Source organism: Mustela nivalis, assembly GCF_964662115.1.
Source record: "Mustela nivalis genome assembly, chromosome: 10".
NCBI classification, from domain to species: domain Eukaryota; kingdom Metazoa; phylum Chordata; class Mammalia; order Carnivora; family Mustelidae; genus Mustela; species Mustela nivalis.
The window spans coordinates 105552414-105576555 of NC_139029.1; the positions used below are offsets into that span (position 1 = coordinate 105552414).

At 43.7% G+C, this 24142-nt stretch overlaps 2 protein-coding genes and 1 long non-coding RNA gene across 3 annotated transcripts in view; 1 reads left to right on the plus strand and 2 right to left on the minus strand.

Moving 5' to 3' along the window:
• Positions 1–14097, minus strand: part of GNAI3 (G protein subunit alpha i3) — a 36823-nt gene extending 22726 nt beyond the window's left edge. The window contains exon 1 of the mRNA XM_082687499.1: positions 13828–14097. Coding sequence (XP_082543625.1) covers positions 13828–13945 — 118 coding nt within the window. The 5' untranslated portion in view covers positions 13946–14097. The remainder of the gene's footprint in view (positions 1–13827) is intronic.
• Positions 14098–14153: 56 nt separating this feature from the next.
• Positions 14154–15009, plus strand: LOC309842773. The gene is made up of 2 exons (XR_014299764.1): positions 14154–14226; positions 14646–15009. It is a non-coding gene; the product is annotated as an uncharacterized lncRNA (long non-coding RNA).
• Positions 15010–15536: 527 nt separating this feature from the next.
• Positions 15537–23245, minus strand: GPR61 (G protein-coupled receptor 61). Its single transcript, XM_082687498.1, has 3 exons — positions 23118–23245; positions 17982–20229; positions 15537–17304 (listed from the first exon to the last, which is right to left on the minus strand). The coding sequence occupies exon 2, from the start codon at positions 19611–19613 to the stop codon at positions 18258–18260; it is 1356 nt and encodes a 451-aa protein (XP_082543624.1). The 5' UTR covers positions 19614–20229; positions 23118–23245; the 3' UTR covers positions 15537–17304; positions 17982–18257.
• Between the last annotated feature and the right edge of the window lie 897 nt (positions 23246–24142).

The window sequence follows — 24142 nt, forward strand, 5'->3', positions numbered from 1 at the left end:
GAGAGAGAGAGAGGGAAGCAGGCTTCCTGCGGAGCAGGGAGCCCGATGCGGGGCTCGATCCCAGGACCCTGAGATCATGACCCGAGCCAAAGGCAGCAGCCCAAACCACTGAGCCACCCAGGCGCCCCCCTTTGTCCTTTTCTTTACTATCAAACTACATATATCCACCCAAGGTTTTACTAGGCATCCAGTGTCACCTCTTAAAGGCACCTCTTACTGAATACAAAACTAAATATAAGATTTATCTTATTGGGCATTCCAGGACATTTTACAGAAATAAAGAATAAATGGGGGGGGGGAGAACTGCTTTATACCTAGTCTTTGACCCATGCAGCTTCCACATCATCAAGAAGTGCTACCATCTTACCTTTCTTCCAAGTACGAAATCTAAGAATCATCTGGAACCCACTCACTCTTCTCGCCTTACATCAAGCTGTAATGAAATCTCTCTTCTTATGCATTTCTCAAATTAATCCTTTCTATTCTTCACATGGCTGAGCCTGACACTGCACCTACTGTATGTTACTGCTCTAATTTTTTGAAACTTCCAGCTCAAAGCCCCTCTTCTTATCATTTCCAAATGGCACTAATAATTCTCTAACATTTTCTATAACCCTTTATTATTAGGTCTGAACGCTTCATTTTTTTAATTTTTTTTTTTTTTTAAATTAACGAATTCAAAGGAACTGCAAAGATACAACCTATGGCTTGGAGAGGCAGGAACTGATGATGACTTCAGGCAGGAGGGAAGGAAATGGGCAGGGGACAGGATTTACAGAGGATAGGGTCTGAAAGGTCCCAACAACAGGAGGGAATGGAATCAGTTCGACTTAGAAGACTCATCCTTAAAACAATATATATCTAAATGACATCTTACATAAAGAGGAAGAAAGGATAAAGGAGGAAGCTATAGAGATTTTTGAGAGAAAAGGGGAAGAAATATCCAAGTTAGATGGTCTTCTCAATAAAAGAGGGCAGGTAATCTGCAGAGGATAAAAGGGTAGAATTAATTTAGAAAATCTTTTTTTTTTTTTTTGAAGATTTTATTTATTTATTTGACAGAGAGAGAGACAGCGGAAGAATGAACACAAGCAGGGAGAGTGCGAGAGGGAAAAGCAGGCTTCCCACTGAGCAGGGAGCCTGATGTGGGGCTTAATCCCAGAACCCTGGGATCATGACCTGAGCTGAAGGCAGACACTTTATGACTGAGCCACCTAGGCACCCCTAGAAAAATCTTATTAACAATCAAATAGGGGCAACCTGGGTGGCTCAGCTGGTTAAGTGTCTGCTTCCGGCTCAGGTCATAATCCCAGAACCCTGGGGTGGAGCACCATGTCAGGTTCCTTGCTCAATGGGGGAGCCTGCTTCTTCCTCTCCCTCTGCCATTCCCCATGCTTACACTTGCTTGCTTGCTCTCTCTCTCCCTCTGTGAAATAAATAAATAAAATCTTAAAAAAAAAATCAAATAGAATGAGTAAGAAGTATGTGTGCAGGTAAGTATGATCACCAACAAGGTCTGATGAAAAATAATTCACTAGTACATAATCTATTGTAAAATCATATTTACCTAAAAACGTCTTAAATTTTATTTTTAAGGAGCTACTGGACAGCAGACACCAACATGTGTTCTCCCTATTTCTTCCTGCAATATATACTACATTACAGGTATGAAAAACAAGAGATGTTTATAATGTCTTTGTAAAATTTTTATAGGTCAGTGAACTGCTAATCTAAGTAAATCATCATGAGTAAACATATTCAACTTACATACATACTGATGTTATTTTTTTAAAGATTTTACTTATCCGTTTTTACAGGAGAGAGAGAGTGAGCGTGTGCATGACCAGGGAGAGGGGCAGAGGGAGAAGCAGACTCCCCACTGAGCTGGGAGCCCGATACAGGACTTGATCTCAGAACTCAGGAATCCTGACTTGAGCCAAAAGCAGAAGCTTACCAACTGAACCACCCAGGGGTCCCGTAACACTAATTTTAAAAACTGATGCCAGGCATGCCTGGTGGCTCAGTCGGTTAAGCATCTGCCTTCAGCTCAGGTCATGATCCTGCAGTCCCAGGATGGAGCCCAGCGTGGGGCTCCCTGCTCAGTGGGGAGTCTGCTTATCTCTCTCCTGCACCCCGCATTCAAGCTCTTGTTCTCTCCTCTCTCTCTCAAATAAATCTTTAATAAATAAAATACACAGAAATTAACATGAATAGATGGTTGATACGCAGAAACATGGTGTCACCTGGTATCTTCTCTTTTTGCCTCTTTCGCTTCAATTAAAAGAAAACTTAAAGCCAGTCCAAGAAACTACATTATGCTTTTACCCTCCCTGCCTTCCAGGCACAATGAACTTACTTATCTGTAAAACAAGGGTCAACAGGAGATGCTTAGAACAGTACCCGCTGTAGTAAATATTCAATAAATGTTACCTAGCTATTATTCATGAATGCTGATTTCACTGGAATACCACTCAGTAATGTTAAGTCCCCAAAAGTTTAACTTAATAAAACCTCTTTATAGATACTGAGGTTGGTTTGGTTCAAATTCCCAGCGGAAGTGATATAACTACTTATCAGCTAGGTCACAATAATAAACCCTAGATGAAGTCTGGATTCACATGCTAAAACAGCAATTTAGACCGTAAATGCCACAGCAAACTATGTCAAACCATTAACCATTTTCTCTACCCCACCATGAGGAACAAAAACAGTCTCTTCCTTAAATATATTTTAAGCCCTTAGACACTCCTAACTACTTCTACCTCCTCTCCCACATTCTCACCCATCTGTACTCATTACAGCTTTTCTTTGAATGTTCCTCAAAGTTTTCTGTACCACTATCATGAGTACTTGTGGTTATTCCAGGAGCAACTGAAACATCTTTCCTTTTAAATACTCCTTTGTTTCTGTGGAGAAATCCTGAAATTTCTAAAAGCACACATTATAACTAGGACATAGCCCTCTTTCTGGAGGTCTGCATAGCTACATCCCAGTATGGCACTATTTTTAGATAACACTCTAGCCAGTGCTAGACCAAGGCACTCTTCTTGGTCTCTCCAGAGCCCACCCATTAGCAGAATTACAATTGGGAAAAACATCATGGAGCAAATTTTTTTAAAAGGTGTTTTTTTTGTTTGTTTGTTTTAAACAAACACGTCTCTTGTATGTGCCTGGAACTGCAGGACACAAATACAATAAAGTTAAGGAATGTGTGGTCACATGGTGCAGTTAGATCTATCTGTGAAATCAGCAAGTTTCCATAGCCTAAAATATCAAAATAATCACTTTACCTAGGCCACTGTCCCTCTTAAGTGTGCCAAGCCTCTACTTATGAACATCCCTGAAACTTCATTCAACTCAAACTTCCAACTCCTTGCCAAAACCATCTTCATTCCCTCTTAAGGGAGATATTACTCCTGATGGCTGACACCGAGTCTTACCTTTCTGCAGAAGTCCTAGAGATTAACTTCTAAAACTAAGTCCTAAACTGTCCTTTCCAGCCTCTTTTTATCTCTAGCCAGGTCTGGCTACTCTAAAAAAAAATTATTTGACTATCTTTCCAGATCCTAATCTTGCTTTTCATAAGCTAATTGGTTTTCTTGATTTTTACTAAAATGATAATTAAACTCTTTCTAGTATGACCTGAAAACCCTTCCACATCTGTGTACTTCTTCCTCAAAGGCATGCTGACAAGGCTCAACCTGGTCCTTTAGCTAGTGTCAAACACCACAACACTAATACTTGGTCAAATTACTGTAATTACTTGGGTTTGTACCTGTTTATAACTCCATTAGTCCTAAACTCAAAAAAGCACACTCCTCGAAAGCACAAAACAATGCCTTCTTTCTGTTTCTACTACCCCCCCCATATCTAGGACAGAGTAGGCACATAATAACTGTGGGATGAACAGCTTGAGTTTCTATGAGATTCCGTAGTTGCCTAATCACATTTTGTAAATGCCAGCTGCCATGAATGGAATTTTCAATGTGGGCAGTTAACAGAAACAGAAGATTTCCATTCCTCTGCTATCTTTATTCAGCGCCACACCCCTTCCTGGCAGAGGTCTTCAACTCTCACCCCACAACTACACCTGACAATACAGTGGAACTCACTCACAAGCTCTATTCTCCTTATTCCCCTCTAAACCTCTCAAACCCTACACCCCAGCTCCCTTGCACCCACCATCCAGTTCAGTGAAATAAACTGCTACAAATCTGTCCTGAACATCCTATATCCCAACACCTAAAAGAGTGCATGAAACATACTACTCAAATACTTGTTCAGTGAATGAATAAATGAATAAATATATTAAAGGTAAAAGCAGTACATTGAGATTGGGACAGAGATAATGGGTCTCTACTGTGGAAAAGATTTTTTTCCTTTAGAGAGGGAGAGTGGAGGAGCAGGAAAGAGAAGGGAAGCAGGAAGAGAAAATCTCAAGCAGCCTCCTAGCCCAGCATGGAGTCGGATCTAGGACTGGATCTCACAACCCTGATATTAGGACCTGAGCCAAAATCAACAGCTTTACAGGCTGAGCCACCCAGGTGCCCCTGAAAAAGAGTTTTCTGGGAAGCAATCACATACCAACAGCCAAAAAGGCTTAAGCACATATAAGAAGTTTTTGATAAAACTTAACTGATACAGGGGTGCCTGGGTGGTTCAGTCGGTTAAGCGTTTTACTTCAGCTCAGGTCGTGATCTTGGGTTCCTGAGATCAAGCTCTGTGTGAGCTCTGTGGTTAGCCAGGAGTCTGCTTCTCCCTCTGTCCCTCCCCCAGCTAGTGCTCTGGCTCTTTCTCTTTCTCTCTCTCGCTCCCTAATAAACAAAATCTTAAAAAGAAAACAAAAAACACCTTAACTGATATATTAAATATAACTTCAGAATATATGCCTGCCCATAACCCCTGGAGAAATCCCTCCTTAGCCTCCTCAGTAGGCAATCCCCCACATAACTGAGTCACGCCTCTCTCTGTGACTAGATAGGGGTAAACACCTGACACAGAAACCACTCAGTCATAGGCTGACAGAGGACCTACATCCTGTGTGTCCAAGCTCCAAAAGATGAGTAAAACCAATCAGATTATCTGAGGACTCTGCCCTAGAAGATACAGAAAAAGTCATCCTGAACTTCGAGATCACAATATGTGAAATCCTAGACTAAAGCAGCTCACTTCGCCACATAGCTCTCCTCAAAATGTTATCACTTGAGGATATGAAAAAGGTAACTTAAGTGTCACTAAAGATCATGTGTTCTCTTGGGGCAACTGGCCAATTAGAGGGAGAGTGGGATTTCTTCTTCACTTTTGTGATATATAAAAAGAATGCTTAAGGGAGCAGTTATTTGTGAGCAAGAAGAGGAATTATCCTCTGGCTGCCTCAATGTTCTAATTTTGGCCTCTGGTGAGTAAGTTTCCTTTTATTTCTTTAAAAGCAGGGCACCAAATAGCCATTTTGGTGCTAACGCTAAATTATATGGTATGTACATTGTACATGACTGAAACTATTTTTGCAAAGGTGTATTTCTTTCTAGCTCTGCCTCAAAATTTTCTTGTGATAGAAATGTAAAATACTCAGTTTTAAACCATACAAATAAATTTTTATATTTAATGGAGTGTCCTCCAAATTTAATTGTAATATTACATCCATTCACCAAAACCCCTATATCCCTAAATTTTACACTTGAAAATGTTAGAATTATATCCCTACCTAAGTTTCCCAAACAATGATGCAGCATACAGCACTTTTCTACACATCTGTTCAATCGAATGCAAATACCACATTTTAAAAATTCACAAATAACAAACCATTATAATCTGAGTTGCCAGGTCATAAGGATTCCTACAATTTCAATTTCCCTTACCATATAAATGTTCATCAGTGCTGTAAGTCAAAACCCAAAAGTTTGGGATTCACACATGTATTTACTTTTACTAACCTTTTGTTACAGCATAAATTAGCAGTGAAATGAGGGAGGAGAATGCAAAGTCCCTAAATGATTTGCCCCAAATTATATCTATATTTATTTCTAGCTATAAAATAAAATATGGTTTTAAAGACTAAAAGTTCAAAAGAACACTCTCCAAATCCCCTGCATACCTTTCCAGCCTTATCTCCCATACTCTTCCTATACTAACCCTTTATCCCAGGCAAATCTATTTGCTCACTCATACTTCTGAGCCTTTGTACATATTATTCCCTCTGTCTGGATGCACTTCCCTCTTGTCTTTGTCTTAAGAGTTCCTATTTGTCCCTTAAGGTCCATGTCAGATATCACCTCCTCTGGGAGTATTTCCCTGACATGTTTCTTCATCCTCTTCCCCAAATCAGCTACTCCTTCTGTAACTACATTCCATACATATTAACCATTGTTTACTCCTGTATCTCCACAACTTTAACTGCTTAAGAGTTGTTTTTTTTTTTTTTAAGATTTTATTTATTTATTTATTTGGCAGAGAGAGAGAGAGACACACACACACACAGCAAGAGAGGGAGTACAAGCAGAGAGGAGAAGCTGGCTTTCCACCCAGCAGAGAGCCCAATGCAGGGCTCGATCCCAGCACCCTGGGATCATGACCTGAGCCAAAGGCAGTTGCCTAACGACTGAGCCAGCCAGGCACCCCTATCTGCTTAAGAGTTTTGTCTATTTCTCAATTATCTCCAGGCTAAGAAAGTACCTGTGCACATAAAAGAGGATCAGAGATACCAAATCATAAATAAGTTAATAAATGAGCTTCCCTGGAGATACTGCCAACACTGAAAACCAAAAAGCTCAATAAAAAGGAGCCCTGACTAAATGCAATGCAGCATCCCCCATTGGGTCCTGAAGCAGAAAAAGAACATTAGTGGAAAAACTGCTGAAACCCAATAAAGTATGTAGTTTGGTTAACATTAATGCACCAATATTGTGCAATGTTGAGAAATGTACCATAGCTATGTGAGATGTCAACATTAAGGGAAACCAGGTGAAGAGTATACAGGTAATCTATGTACTTACATCTCTACAACTTTTCTATAAATGTGTAATTATTCCATAATAAAAAGTTAATTAAAAAACTTGTAAGGGTGCTTAGCTGGCTCAGTTGGTTAAGAGTCTGCCTTTGGCTCAGGTCATTATCCGAGGGGGCCTGGGATCAAGCCCCATGCAGAGCAGGGAGCCTGGTTCTCCCTCTCCCTCTGCTCCTCCTGCTTGTGCTCTCCATTAAATAAATAAATAAAATCTTTGAAAACAAAACACACACGCACACAAACTTGTAAGGAGTCTAGAAAAACTCAAAAAACTATAAATACTGATGAAGATGTGAATGTGGATTTTAGTTATTTTTTTTTTTAAAGATTTATTTATTTGACAGAGAGAAATCACAAGTAGACAGAGAGGCAGCCAGAGAGAGAGAGAGAGGGAAGCAAGCTCCCTGCTGAGCAGAGAGCCCGATGCGGGACTCGATCCCAGGACCCTGAGATCATGACCTGAGCCGAAGGCAGCGGCTTAATCCACTGAGCCACCCAGGCGCCCTGGATTTTAGTTATTTTAGTTATTACCATAGTAACAAAAATGAAAGGGTAAGAAATATATTTATTATAAGATGAAAATATAAGATATATTTATAATATAGAAGATATAGAAAATAAAAATAAATATTATACATTTATATAGATATAACATAGATAATACAATAAAGATATTGTATAAAAATATCTTTATATAAGATAAAAAATTAAAACAACAATAAAAACCCAAAACAAACAAACAAAAAAAAGCAGAGAAGAGGGGGTGGCGGGGTGACCTAGTCGGTTAAGCGTCTGCTGGCTCAGGTCAAGGTCCTGGGATACAGCCCTGAGTGGTGAGCTTCCCTGTTCAGCCGGGGAGTCTGCTTTTCCCTCTGGACCCCTACCCTGTGCTCTCGCACATGCTCTCCCACAAATAAATAAATAAAATTAAAAAAAAAAAAAAAAGAAGAAGCAGAGGAAGGAAGGAAGGAAATTAGTTTTTAACCACCTGAAATTAACTAAAGTATGTGAGGATTTATTAATGCTAAGAAACGGTGAAAGAGATTTGTATCACTAACCTGAAGTCATTCAATGTTTATTTTCAAAAATAACTAACTCAACATTGAAATAACTGCCATGGAAAGTTTAGGACTGCATTATCCTAACACATACATCAGAACCACTTTACCTATATAAATCATGGTAGTGATTATATCATTACATCAAACAGAACCCTGTTTTGAAGTTATCAGTTCTGATGTTCTAACTTCATGAAACAGAGGGGGAAATCTTCCATCAAAAGCATGTCACTCTAAAACAATCCTATAATTTACATCTGTAAAATATAATTTCCAAGATCCTGGGAAAAATCCATTTCCATACAACATTCTCCATTTAATAAAAAAGTATAAAAACTAGGGATATCAATACATGACTAAAACAGAAATCCAAATTCATTATACAATCTCCATAATAAGCTCTTAAAGTTCAAGTGATTACTATTTTGATTTTAAAATTCAACTACCAAAGGAAATTACAAGATGACAAGAAGCAAGCTACCTTTCTAATTAGCTTTAAAGAAGTCTGATTTATATGGTCCGCATGTCACCAGAGTAGTAACTATTAATATCAGACCACATAAATAAAAGCAGGAGAGGGGCACCTGGGTGGCTCAGTTGGCTAAGGGTCTGCCTTAGGCTGGGGTCATGATCCTGGGATTGAGCCCTGCCTCTGACTGACTCCCTGTTCAGTGGGGGGTCTGCTTCCCCTTTGCCCACTACCAAATAAATAAATAAATAAATAAAGTCTAAAAAAAAATAAATAAATAAGGGCAGGAGATACAAGCACAATTTCAATACAAGAGGGTAGGGACACCTCCGTGGCTCAGCTGGTTAAGCCTCTGCCTATGGCTTAGTCATGATCCTGGGATAGAGACCCACATAGAGCTCCTTGCTCAGCAGGGAGCCTGCTTCTCCCTCTGCCTGCCACTCCCTCTGCTTGTTCTCTCACACAAATAAATGAATAAAATCTTTATAAATAAATAAATAAGTGTATGTTTTAATCAAGGTGAGACTTCCCTGACTATACAGCAGTAGATTTATTTACATGAGCAACTAGAAAAACTTTAGAATTAAGCAACAAAATTTTTCTAGATATAAAACACTAACAATGATCCCAAAAACTCAAAGTCTTTTTGTATGAATATTAGAAACATTTACCCATTTGTGAATTACACTTGGTAACAAAAAAAAGTCCCTAACAGCAAAATAGTAATGGAACAATGAACACACTAATATCTCCACTAGCCCTTAACAAATCTCTTAAACTTTTTTTTTTTTTTTAAGATTTTATTTATTTATCAGAATGAGAGACAGCAAAGCAGGGGGAACAGCAGGCAGAGCAGGCAGAGGGAGAAGCAGGCTCCCTGCCAAGTGAGGAGCCCAATGCAGAACTTGATCCCAGAACCCTAGGATCATGACCTGAGCTGAAGGCAGCCACTTAACCGTCTGAGCCACCCAGGCATCCCACAAATCTCTTAAACTTTTAAGTATCTTCCAAGTCCAACTTGAAAATCAAAGGAAATCCACTAAAGACTATACCCTCCTGAAATTTGTTTCTAAGATTACCAGGCCATTATTCAGGTACAAGTCAAACAACGTTGGTTTTCTGGTTCTTCTTTGTTTGGTTTGTATCTGATATATTAATTTCTGTTACAACTTACTAATACCAAGACATGAAAAATAGGTTACTTCATCTACATAGAGAACTGTATCAAAACTGGGGCAATTAAACAGTGCTCCAAAGACAATGTTACTCAGCTCAAGCAGCTTCAATTACATGTATGATACAGATGACTGCTAAGCAGGTAACAGATAGCCTGGAGAGATAAAGGCTTAAAGGTAACTCTAACTTTCTAAACACTGAAAAAAGAATTTTACCAAAATGAAGACAGTTAAAACTGGAGGGAAAATCAAACACTACAACATTTACATTATGTGCACTTTACAAATTTGTGTCTTTAAGGTTTTCCTAAACAGCATTATTACATTAAACTAATTTCAGTCAAATTCAAGAACAAGAGAAATACCACCACAAAAATTACTTAAGGTTTAAGTGAATTAGAGGATCCTAATTCTTTGAACACAACTTAATTTCTGACATACTACCACCAAAAATATCATAGAGAACAAAGCATTAATCTCATTTTGCATAATAATGTTTTCTCAAGATCTGCTAAGGGGAATTATCAAGAAATAAAATCTGAAGATAGCACAGGAGTAAACCATTCAATAACTTACAAAACTAAATTATAGTACCTAATTCTTTTTAATATCACAAGAGTGATATTTATTAAAACTCCTTGAAAACCTTTGAAAAGAATATATTATTTGAAAAAAATCATTTGTCTGAAACACCCTTGAAAAAAGTAGCTAAAATGAAAAGCTTTCACAGACATTATCATAATAACAGAATTTACCTATACTCAATACTTATTGCTAAACATTTTACATATATTATCCTATCGCATATTATAAAACAGACATCACCCCCACCTTATATATGTGAAAATAAGATTCACTGGCTAAGTTATATGCTCTGGGTCTCACACCTAGTAAATGAAGGTGAGAACTGAATTCATTTCTATGTGACTCTGAAAGCAAGTACTCTTATCCATTCATTATACCAGTGCTTCCCAACTTTTGTCACATGATGGCACACACTGAAAATGATAGTATTTCTAAGGCTTACTAAAGTAAGCTGGAAGGGCTTGGAAAAAATAATATGTATTTTCTTCATATCATAAAATTATGACATGAAAAAATACGAAGTATTACAGATGATAATAAATACTAATTGGCATAAACCTTCCTAGTATTTGCAACTGCCATGTTTCCAAAGTTTAAAGAAGAAATCATACTAAAAAATGTTCAAATATCATTTCAACTGTTGCAAAATTTCAAAAAGTTATGAAAATTATATAAAATTTCAAAACTATAGGGGCGCCTGGGTGGCTCAGTCGATTAATCAGCCGATTAAGTGTCTGCCTTCAGCTCAGGTCATGATTCCAGGGTCCTCAGATTGAGCCCTGCATCCCCTGGGGAGCCTGCTTCTCCCTCTCCTTTTGCAGCTCCCCCTGTTTGTGTGTTCTCAAGCTCTCTGTCAAATAAATAAATAAAAACCTTAAAAATTTTAAAATAAAAAAATGAAATTTCAAAACTATAAAAAAATTTACAAACAGCACACTTGTATACCATCCTATATACTGCACTCCAGTTGGGAAGCTTTGCATAATATAATTTTGTCTTCCTACATAATATTGTTATTAAACATTAATTTGACATTATCAAGAACACACCAAGAAACTTCCCAAGAACACACCTAAAGGAAATTCAAATCAAAGGTAATCAAAAAACTGTAACACTTAGGTATTCCTTAACTAATAGAGCCCACCCTGGCTTCTTAATTTGAATTTCTATAGTACCTATAATCTGTAACATTATTTTTGATTTAATAATAACAATAATCCCTCCAAAAAAAAAAATTAAAAACCCCAGTACTATCTAATGAACACCTGTTAGGTGAGAGGAAAAACACAGGTAACTGAATATACCTCCACTTAGACTAAGTTTGACAGTTTCAAAGTGATGAAGTAAAAATGACTTGCATGTGCATCAAAGGAGGTATTCTACAGCAAAAAAAAAAAAGTTATCCATATACTTGATGAGTGTATTCTGCTTAAAGAAAATAAGAGATGACTTTAACTTCTGTGCATTATGATATGGTTCAAGCAAAAACATCTGTGTCTGCAACTATTTATATCTGTTAACTTGCTCAAGAATATTAAAAAATCTTACTTAAAACAATGAAATTGGTAAAAATTAAAAGCAAATGTTTTAGTACTTTGATTTTTACTTACTGCTTTTGCAGTTTGCTAAGTCATCATGTGTTTTATTTTGTTTTTAATTAAATACACTATTTATAAAATCCCGAATAAAGATTTTTCCAGACATTTGCCTGCCTAAATTCTGCCTGCCAAATCCTGCCATTTGGAAGAAAGCCTCAGTTTATAACTGTATTACAATAGGCTAATGTCCTGAGGGGATCTCTGATGGGCTAACGTAAAACAAGGCAAGATGAAAATACACCTTTAATTTCATAACCAATCAATCAATACAGACAACATTAATGCCTTGAGTATTATGGCTTATGTTAAACATCTGAAAGAGCCCAAGGAGCAATCTCCAACATTAAGTGGTTTACACTAGTAAATATTTAAGAAGCATCTACTATGTGCCACGGACCATGTTCATCCACAAATGATACCTGTTAAACAGAGAGTGGCAGTCTAGAATTACAATTTGAATCCATTGTTATGAAAGGTCAGATAGTCAAACCAAAAGCTCAAGCTCCAATGCATAACTTTCCCCCTATATCTGAAGAGCTGTTCCTAGGGCTTCTGCAATCTACAAACCACTAAATATGTCAATATGAAGATACTGGCATGGGGACCCAGCACAACCTGGAATACAAAATAACCCTTGGTTTATGGTGGTGCATTCTGTTCTCCAGAGCTTTATACCATGAAATTTGGCACTTCTCCTAAAGCAACTTCTTTTTCTCAAAAATTGTTTTTAAAAATTTTATTGGGAAAAAAAAAAAAGAGGTTCTATTGCTTACAGAAACCATTACTCCTACTTATTCTTCTCTAACAGAACTGTAGAAAATACTCATAGTAAAGAAACTGTGACTTAACTAATTGGTATGCTGATGCCAGGGTACTTTATATGATTTACTGAGGCTCTAGAAACCAGTTTCAAAAATGTTTAAACTAATCGTGCTGAGTAAAATGCATCTGACCGTACCTAAAAGCTGCTCAAAACGAATGTCAGGTGAAATAAACAGTAATTTTCTGAAGCCAATGTTTTTAGTTTGGAGAGACAGCTCACCAGAAGTCTGTCACAGCTTTTTTAATGTACCAAATTTCATAATTTATTCTAAGGTAACTCCATTCCCACTGTCCATCATACTTAGCAACTATTCAGCAACTCTCAGTATGTAATCTATTGTCCACTACATCTTTTGCTACAAACCTCAAACCATCTAGTCCTTAAATTTCCTCAGCTCACACCACCTCCCCTTTTATAAAAACAGGGAAGGAGTTATAAAACCTCAAGAGAGCAAAAATGATAGAAGGTGGAAAAGGATAGACAGCCTCTGCACCCAAGCTCTTTTCCTTTATACCTGAGACTTGTAAATTATCTCAACCACACACCTTCATGTTCCTGGTTAATCCAAGGTTCCTCCACTTATACAAACAGTTCAAAATGCCCACTTGCTAATAGACGACAGGGTCCTTACGTGACCACTCTGTACCTGCCCCTCCATTTACATTAATCATTCAAGCATCCCAACTTCATCCAAGAGTATCACCATGTTCTAAACTCGTAATCCATTATACAAGCCCCACACACTCTAACCCCTTGCAAAACCTTCCCTAATATCGGCTCTTCCTTTACCAGCGTTTCGCGTACTCCTAATACAGTCTCACTGTCCTCCTGCCGCGTACTCCCAAGCTCTCTACACTAAAGGCCAAATCCAGCTCGGAGTCACACCCTCCCTCCAGCCCAATTCCTACAATCCTAAACCCCACCCCCTCATCACGCCCTCCCAGGCCTAAACCACCAACCCAACACCCCGCCCCGCGGCCGTCACGCCCTCCCGATCCCTTCGGGGTCCTTTCAGCCGGCCGGGACTGACTCCCTCCACCCCCCGCTCCCGCAAGGGCTCCCAAGTGCCTAGGCCCTCCGGCTCACCCCGCCAGCTGCCCCCCCTCAGCCCCTCACCGAGTAGCAGCAGCTTCACTTCTTTGGCCGCTTTCTCTCCGTCCTCCCGCAAGTTGCGGTCGATCATCTTGCTCCGCTCCACCGCCGCCTTGTCCTCGGCGCTCAACGTGCAGCCCATGGCGGCGGCCGGGAGAGGGGACCGAGCCCGGGCTCAACACCGCGAAGTCTGCGGCTCTGCCGACTGAGACAGCGTCTACTGCTGGGCGGCGGCCCTCTCCGTCAGCTACTTGAGCGCCCGAAGGAACCGGATATCCGGCGTTTACGACACTTCCGGCAACGCCCCAAGGCGGTTGCTGCTCAAAACTCTTTGCTGGGGTAGAGGAGGAGTGACGGAAGGCGGAAGTACGGGGAGAGTACCGGTGAGTCCGAGCGGAGTAGCGGTGTCTCGTGGAGTACCTGGTACGCGCGGCTCGACTTTAGTGCCTCTTTTCGTTTTCGGCTGCCTTATTTGAGTTAATGTAGAAAAAGCAGGGACTGGCTTCCCCAGTTGGTGGCGCCTTCCTGAGGTCACACAGCAGGCTTTGGAAGAGGGGTGGGGATTCCCAGATACGAGTCCACAGCGCGCACAGGAATTTATGCTGGGAATTTCTCACTGGCCAGAAAAGCCCCCTTGATTTCTGGCTGTGGAGACCCGAAGCCCCTTCCCAAGTGTACAACACTCTGTCGGGGTTGTCTTAACCCGATCTACAGGATGAAAACAAACAGCAGAGCCTAGGGCCGGCCACGCCTCACATCTTGAGATCTGTAAGGCTGACCACGCCTAGGACCTTAGCATCCCCTTCTCCCCTCCCCTTTGTCCTCCCGTTTCTTGCTCTCAGGATGTATCCAGGTCCTTGTGCCGTTATCTACGAATTGCCTAGCGACTGTGTTGACAGAGGGCCACCTGAAATCGCTAAATATTCTATTACCTGAAAGGTAAGCGTGTAGTTCTCCACAAGATGTCCGTGATACCTTTCTCCAATATAAGCCACTTTAGCGCAGATAAATGACTGATTCCGCGTTAGGTGCTTCGGACTTCTACCAAGATCAGTTAACCTCGGGCCCACACCCCAAAACAAACCAGTGCCTCCTGTGAATCTCCCTACTGAAATTTCCTGTTGTGGTACTACCCGAAAAGGGAGGGTCTAGTAAATTTGTCTGTCAGCTCTAGCATCACCTGAAAATAAACCTCCATGAAAAAGCCCCAGTCTCCGAGCCTTTTCATTCATAATCCTGGGTACTACCCATGTCAGTGGCCATGAATTACCTTTACTGCCAAATAGCTGCACAAATACTATCACCATACATTCCAGAGAGAACTCTTGTTGTCCCCCAAACCGTTCCCTGAGATTACAAACTATTTCCCTAATAGAATCTAAACCTTAGCATATAAGGTCCAAACAGAAAGGTCTATATTATGACAATTCATTAATTAGGGATTTCTTGAGAGCCACCGTAAACAACTTCATCCACTATAACTTCATAATGCCAGTTCTTGAAAGTTTGAAAAGCCTCCTACTCATTCCCAAATGACTGTTAGAATAAAAAAGGATGGCTTTGCCATAATCAATACTTGTGGGGGAATAGGGCAAGAGGAAAGGGTAGAACCAATTATTTATTGAATACCTATTTGCCAGGTATGGCTAGGTGCTTCCACATGGTCATCTCTTTTAATCCTCACAACAACCCTGTGAGGTAGGTAATGTTACCCCTGTTTTTACAGATGAAGAAATAGGCTCAGAATTTAAGCATCTTTCCCAAGTTCACACAGTGAAAAGTAGATGTCTGCCTCCAAATTCAGCCCTTTTCTACCATGCCACTGGGGAAAACTGACAACAGAAAGTTTTCATCTAGGCTTGGAAGTTACCCCAACACCACCCAGGTGCAGGAAAAGTAACTGACGGGTCAGATGTCTCAACCTGTTGATTCTTGAGCCCACTAGAGAGGTCAGATTTTGTCCAGCAAGAGCTTTCACAGCCAAGAACTACACAGCAAACTTTACCAAGTGGTCCTGGTGATTGGAAAACAACTGGAAGATGGTCATGGCAGAAACTGTTGGGAGAATTGTCAACATAATAGAAATTTTTATTTCCTTCATGATCCACTCAGGGAAAAATAAGTGGCAAATGAACCAGCCTATGTCAAATTCTGTAATAAACACCAGTGATTTCAGTGTCAGGAAATACAAGCCTGAGTTAGAGATATCCTTGCACTTAAAATTTTCTTTTTTGATGTATGTGAAGGAAGGGCTGGAGGGCAAGGCAAAGGAGAAGACAAAATAAATTAACAAAATGGCTGCCAGACGATGTTTCCTGTTCTCCCCTCTCCTCACTCCCTCTCCCCACCCCCAACTCCCCCATGCAAGCTCCTTTCCTGTTTCCACTGGACTCACACTGCCACCTGCTGGCGATGCTTAAGGCCTACTAGCTGAACCCTGATGTTTGAAGAGAACCCCTTATCTACAAGTGAGATGTCTCCCTTCTGAGTTTATCTTAAAAGGGAGGAGAGTGAGAAGAGCATGTTTTTCAATCACGAAGGATTCTCCTTGGTAGATGTACTATCTAAGGGATTTCTTCAGTGTAATAGGTTCTAGACTAAAGTAAGTTTGGTGGTAGGAAGACAGAAACCTGTAAATTCTCCTACATCTAAAGGGGGAAAGCTGTTTGCCCAGTTTCTTAATAAATTCTTTTCTGCAGCTAGAATTTCATTTACAACCCTCACACGTTCCACAATCCACAGGAAGCTTCCATGTAGGTATCTTGCTGCAGTGGACTGAGCTCCAATGTATTCTCCAATATATTTCTCAAACATTCTTTAATGCTTTACCAGATATAAGTGCTCTGTAAAAATACAAGATACCTGATAAAATTAGACTATGAACTCCTCAAAGGCAGTGACTGTGTGGGTCCCAGAGAATACTAGGTATTCAACTATTATGCACTGAATTGAACTGAAATAGTAAATGTTGATATCAGAATAACTTTTTATAATAAAAAGTATTTATTGGCCATTCAAAGGGGAAACTATCCCACTCCCACCAGCCCGTCTTCCCTTTAATGTTCAGTGAGCCAGGAATTTGTTCAAATACAGATCAAAGCACCCTCTTGTCCTGCCTCAACCCTTGAATGTTACTTGATCCAACTGAGGGAAGTGGATAGACAAGTAGTCCCAGATGGGTGTCCTGTCCAGTTTGCAACTATTCCCCCTCCCTTGCAAATACCACCACTGATACCAACCAACAAGTTCCTACAGTCTCAATTAGTGAACATCTGAACCCAACTCTCGGGCCCTCTCTCCAACCCAGGGCTGCAGATAGGAGAGAGACTTAAGTCTTTGTCACTGAAGCTAATTTTGAGAGCGATGGATGGGAGTAGGAGGCATTTAATGGACCATGGAAACCCCACCCTTCCCATTCCCAACCTTAGTCTCTTGTACCCGATAGTCCAGGGGGCTGGAGGTGGGTCACTGCCATGAGGAGAGAGATCAAGGAGGCCAATCCTAGGAAGAAAAAACATTTACAGTATTATTGGTCAAGATGATTTTCTGGCTTCTCTGTATGCATCCACCTTAGCAATTCAAACACTAACCCCCACCTTCAGCCACCCAAACCCCAATCTCTCCACTTCTTCATTCTAAAAAATAAGGATAAAGAGCCATCTTGTTGTATCCTTGCCTTTGCTGAGATCAAGCTGGAAGCTTGATCTCCCATGTGCAGGAGAGAGACAGCAAAATAGAACAGAAGGGCTGTTCCCAGAGGGTGGGACAGAGCTGCAGTCAGCTTTTCTGCCTTCTCCTCTTTGTACCCTGCCTGCTATTTCCCCTTGCTTCTGGCCAAACTTAGGAAAGGAATATACCCAGCTGGCCCTCTCTGGTTAAGGAAACCTCAGTTCTAAAACTAGAAAAAGATCCATTAACTCAAATGGAAACACTTAGCTGTACTTCATTTAGTTCTTTTTAAACCTAGCAAGGAAAGGAGAAGACACAGGTCATTTTCTTACCTTGCTTGAATACAATTACTGCCCTGTACAATTACACTGAAAAATGAAATACCCTAAGGGATTCCCAGGATAACTTCAAACCCGGCCTGCTGCTCTATATCCTCCAACTCCTACCCTTGGAGAGTTTCCCTGCTTCTGAGGCATGGAAAATTCACTGGTTGAAAGGCATCATCTCACCTTCGTGACCCTTTATTCTCATTACCATCTCACCAGGTTCCCTCCCCCAGTAGTCAAGGATCATAGCCATGTCCAAGGCTTTTGCCACACGTTCATCCTCTCTGTTGGCATTGTTCCTGACCCAGAAAACACTAAGCAAAAGCTGTGTGTAGAGACCCCAGCCCCAGCCCCTGCTAGCTGGGAATAGGTAATCCCACAAGGTGGGATTCACTTCATTGAATAACTTCAGTTATAAGTGGCCCCAGCCCCATCTCCCTCCAAGTGGCTAGAAGCCCTTCATGATTCCAGTCGAGGTGAGGGGGCGGGACGGAGGTAGCTGTCCGACATGATGATGTCGCTGGTGAGTTGTTGCTCCAGGAACTCAGAGGTCTCTTCAGCTATCTGGCCTGGAATTCGAAAGTCCACAGCAGGTGTCTCCTGCTTGGGGCTGGGGAGGGGTCGGGAAACCCAGGACTCCGTGGGACAGCCTGTACCCTGAAGGAACTGCAGAAAGTTCTCTTCAATGGAGCCCTCCCGGCTTGGTAGCCTCAGCTCCTCCTCTGGAGCCGGCTTGAAGAAGCAGACAAACTGCTTGCTGAGCTCCCCTCGGATCTGCCGGTTGAGACATCCATAAAAGAACGGGTTGGAAGTGAAGCAGAAGTAGCCTATCCAGGTCACGACATTCTCCACCTGCCCAGTCGAAATGGGCTGAGCACTCAGGGCAATGTAGAGGTGGAAAGAAAAGTAGGGCAACCAACAGAGCAGGAACTGTCCCCCCACAGCCAGGAGGACCACTGCAGCCTTCCCTCCCCCGAACGTCCGGTGTGGGGTGGTCTGGGGGGCCCCCGAGCTGGTGACCATAGTGGAGCGGCTGCTGAGAGACTCAGAGCGTTGCCGGGGTGTCTCCATCCACGTGGGCAGCGGTCCGTGCTGCATGGCTGCCACTCGGGCTACTCGGAACATGCTGCAGTAGACCACAAGGATGAGGAGCAGAGGCAACAGGAAGTAAAGGACAGCAAAGACCACCACGAAAAGCTGGCAGTAGGCACTGCGGCTCCATTGGAGTGAGCAGCCTGGGGGGATGCTGAGAGCTCCCTCCTCCCGGGAGGCCCTTCCCAACACTGGCACAGAAGCCATGGCCAAGGCTTTCACCCACACGCCCACCAATACAGAGGCCACCAGCCCCAGCGTCATGCGCACCTCATAGCGCATGGGATGGACAACATAATAGTAGCGTTCCACATTGATGGCCGACACCGAGAGAATGGCCAGGCTGACGAAGCATATGCTCAGGAACAAATAGAGGCGGCAGGCGACCTCCCCGAAGAGGTCATGGTCAAAGAGGGCAGAACTGGAGAGCATGGCCAGGGGCATGAGGGTCAGGGCGGCCAGCAGGTCCACCAGGCAGAGGTGGAAGACGAAGACAAATTTTCGGAGGGCGGGTGTCTTGGCGATAACAGCCATCACAGCAGCATTGCCAGCCACAGCGATCAAGTCCAGCAGGAGCATGAAGAAAAGGGCTACAGATTCCGAGGCCACGTCCCGCAGCCCCACCTCTGGGACCCCACTGGCAGTAGAGGGACCTGGGGTTTGAGGGACCTTCCCCAGAGTGGAAGAGTTCCCTGATGACTGGGGGATGGGAGAGGACTCCATGGGGCCGAAAGAGGACACCCAGGGCACCTCCTGTCACAGGCCCATCCCCCATCCTAGTCCAGTGACCCTGGGATGGCCAGCCCAGGCCCAGGCTTAACAGGCTTGCCAATTTTGTGTAGGGGGATGGGGGGAGAGGGCGCCTCCTGCTGGAGCCTCCCGGACAGGCTCTAATCGCCAGCCTTCCAGGCCTGGCTGTGCATGTAATAGAACGGAGGGCTCAGAAGCTCATCTCTGCTTCCTGGCTCTGGTCTGCCTTTGGTGACCTGGAAGAAGCAGGAGACATGAGAGATGCCAGAGCCTCACTCACTCAGCACTCCACCTTCTGACTGGTCGCCGGTTCCTTTTTCTTTTTCCTTTCCTCTATTCTCCATGCCCTTTTCCTCTCTCAGGGACTGTTATCCAGAGATTCTAAATCCTCTGTCTCCCTCTCCTAGGGTCCCGCTGAGCTTCAGGATAGTGCCCCAGTTTTCAAGTTGCTTATGTAAATTTCCTGATTTCTTGACTCTCAGAATGGCAGGAGCTGTTGGGGCATAGAAGGGACATGAGATCCGGTTTCCAGTCCCAGGTCTGGGAATTACTGTGACTCTTTAGGATTTCAGTTTCCTCATGAAGGCATCTGTAAAAGGAAGGGAATAACGGCCACTTCATGACTGTTTGGAGGATCCTGTGAGACTTCATAACAATACCACCCATAAGCGCTAACATTTATAAAGGTGGTTTCCAAATGCCCAACCCTGTTCTAAGCACTGTATGTAAATAAGCTCATTCAAATCCTCACACAATCTCTGAGGCAGGTATTACTCTCATCCCCATTTTGCAGTTGGTGAAACTGAGGCCCAGAGAGGTCAAGTAACTTCCAAAGGCGGCAAGGTCTGGGTATGTACCCAAGAGCTCCGGCTTCAGGATCAGTACTCCAGCCCACCTGACCATGCCCTCCACAGCAGCTGGAATGCAGTAGGCATTCAGTAAATAGTTGTTGGATCTGAACCGTCTCTAAAAATGTCTGTCAGTGCTCTGGGACTACCACTGGGAAGAGATCACCTGAAAGGGGGGAGGACTGTACTTTAGTCTCCTGTGATATCACCAGCCCCAAGACAAAGAGCTGCCATCTGGGGAAGGAGACTGGGATGTCAGCCGTCCAGGCTCCACTGCCCCCAAAAGCCGGAAGGGCATAGGTCACTTGAAAGCTGCCCTTCTTCACCCACTCATCAGCCTCGCAAGGCCACTGTGCTCCTGCAGGTGGGAGAGGAAATGCTCCTAACCTCCTACTCCCTGGGTCTGGATATCTCTGCTCATTGGAGCAGATCCCTGGCCCAGAGTCCTCTTGGCCCTGGACTGTTAGCACACTCCAAAGCAAGGATGAAGAAGTAGGTGTCTGGGGGGGGGGGGGATAAGAGTGGGGAGGAAATGGGTGACCATAAAGCAGAGAAGACAACTGGAAGGAATAGGGAGGGGAAGAAGTCTGGGGTTTCAGCATCTCTCATTTCTCCTGACCAAATGACAGATCAAATGTTCTATGTGTCTCATTATCCATATTAAGTTTGCATATAATTGAAATAATAATGAAATTAAAAATTATTTTCATTTCCATATCCGATTCTTGCAGTCCAGTTTCTCCCAGTATGATGTGTGACGGTATGCAAATTTGAGGCAAACTGTGGGCATGCCAAGTCTGATGGGCTGTCTGTAGACAAGTCACAAGTTTCCTGGATCATGGTATCCTCGTCTGTAAAAATGGGAAGGTTGAACTGGACGACCTCCAAGATTCCCATATCAGACAACATTTGATGACTCTTGAGTTCCTGGGCCACCAAGGGCCTGGTGGTTACTCGGTTTAAAAACCCACACCTCTCTGACTACAATAAAGTGAACCACGTGCGGCAGACCATCCCTGTTCCCTCCCCTTTGTGACAGCCTTAAAATCACCCTTGGGTTTGGGCATTACCACTAGCTATGCACTAATTTAACTTCAAGCCTGCCATGAGTGCAGTAGGTGTTCAATATAGCTTTGTGAGTTGTATCAAATTCAAACTGGTCTGTTGAGTCCCTGCCCCTTCGTACCAGCTTCAAACATACTCAGTAGGTCAGCTGTGTGCCAGCCAGGGGACTCTGCTCTGGAAAGGGTAACCTGGTCTCCAGGTGCCACCCTAACTTTGGACAATTGCCTAGGGATGTGCCTCTCCCCGGGGATAACAAGAAGCTTGTTTCACAGTTAAAATGGCCACATAGACTCAGGATCTACAGAGAAGGTGAAGAGAGGGCTCAAAAGTGGAGACATCAGCTGCTCATAAGACAGTCTGCCAGGAAAAAGCCAGAAAGCTACGGGAGGGGAGGCATCTTTGCCCCTTACTCTTCATGCTGTGGCTTCCTCGTCCCTTCCAGCTGGGATTGGGGCCCAGAAGACGTGGCTCTGAGGCCCTGGGAGCTAAAGGAGTAAAGGCCCTCTGTGTCTGCATGGACATCAAGAGTCTGCCAGCTAGGCCCTCCCAGGGTCCCAGACTGAGGGAAGCAGACATGGTTTCCACGTGGAGATGGAGAGGCTACTGTGCAGCCATGATAAAGCCCTAGACAAGAAAGCACTGGACATTTCTCGTTTCCAGAGCCCCCTTGGCCTGGCCAGGATCTCTACCCTGACTCCTAAATTCCAGGATTCCCATTTCCGTCATAACAGATGGACCAACATTCCTCCTCCCCAGCACTCCCTCACTGACGGATGGGGGTTAAGGAGGGGAAGACTGTACATCATGGTGTCAAGGGGGAAGCCCAGAGAGCCTCACTCCACTCCTAGCTCACATCATCATGCCTTCTCAAACGCTCTTGTCTTTCACACTGCTTCCTGCCAGCAAGCCCTCCCTTTCCTCCAGGACCTCCCAGTACCTAGCAGGCATTGCCCCCACAGGGGCTCAGGTCTGGCCCCCTAACCAGGGCATGGTCAGGTTACAAATATCCTTGTGTCAGGATGCAAGATGTGCATAAGTGCCCAGCCCAAGGCCAAAGAGGTGTCATTGGGATTCGCATGCACCTGTTCCCCAAATACAGAGAGCTTCCATCCCAGGAACCTGAGCACGGCCCTTCTCAGACAAGAGCATGGCCCTTCTCAGCCAGGGGAGATCTCCAGGGGGCAACCACACCTCTCCCCAGTAGAGTTGCCCACACCCAGGATGCAGAGCTGCCCATCAGCCTACATACCAAGGGACCTGTTCCTAGGATGCGGGGGACCCATTTCTATGACATGGAGTAAGACAGATGGGGAACCCTGCCTGTCTGTAGGATGTGGGTACTCCGTCTGGCAGGAGATCAACCCCCATCTCTAGGCTTCAGAGGTGCCCACACCCCAGTACTGCCTTTGAGATACCTGGGAGCCCATCCCTCAATGAAATTGCCCACCATAAGGTAGGGTGGGCTGGTCCTTGGGACACAGAGCTACCCTCCTGCAGAGTGCCTCAGCGCAACCCAGCAGGCCCTGGGACTGGTCCCATTCCTGGCCTAGTCGGCAACTCCTACCTTTGCTGAGCAGCTCCCGGCTCCCATGTGATAGCTCCTCTCAGCTGATGCTTCTCCAGGGCTGCTGAAGCCTGAACCACTGCAGTGAGCGGTGAGAGGCAGCCGGCAGAGCGGCATGCTCAGGGAGCTTCTGGGTCCTAATGGCCTCCTGCTTCCCACCCAGCCCCTTGGAGCCACTGAAACAAGGAGTCAGGCACCAGTGCCCCTGCGGCTGACGCTCGGGGGTGGTTCCAACCACTCTCAACGTCTCTGGGGGTGCTGGAGTGGCATGTCAAAACCCTCATGGGGCCAGGTGACTGTGGTCAGGAGAGAACTTCCTGGCCCTCCTAATGAAGTATAAAAGGTACTTAGGATCAGAAAATCTAGGTTTAAGTCCTAGCTCTGGCACTTACTAGCTGTATGAACCTGGGCAAGTCACTTCCCATTTCTGACTTTGGTTTCTTATCTGTCCAAAGAAAATATAGGCTAGACAATCCTGAGGCTCCTGACAGCCCTGCCATTGTATGCTTTTGTGTGACGTCAGAACAAAGATGCTCTTGCAGCAGGCCAGTCAGTGGAGACACAGAGTACTAGGGTTAGGCCTGGCTCGGGCTAAGGTCCCAGGGGCTGACTCCTTGGACAGCTGCCAAATGTGTACAGTGGACAAGTTCAAGAGCAGCATTCAGGCTTGGAGGGGAGCTAAAGGACTCGTCCTAACCCTGCCTTTGTCCCCCAGAAATCACATTACTATTGTTTTCTTAGATTGTATGATTATTTGGTGTGGACTGTGAGAACTGATGGAGATGGGGGCGGGGAATCTAACATCCCCACGAACCTCCACAGGTGCTGCCACCACAGACTGTTCCCTGAAGACAGACCGGGCACCAGGAACTCAGGAAGGTTCAGATCACTCTGGATCTGTAGGACAGGACTGAGCTGCGGAACACTATCTGTAGAGGGCCCAAGGCCACATGACAAGGCTTTGAGGGTGACATGGAGGGGCATGGCTTCCCACCATGAAACCCTCAGTTCCCCCAGCTATGTGA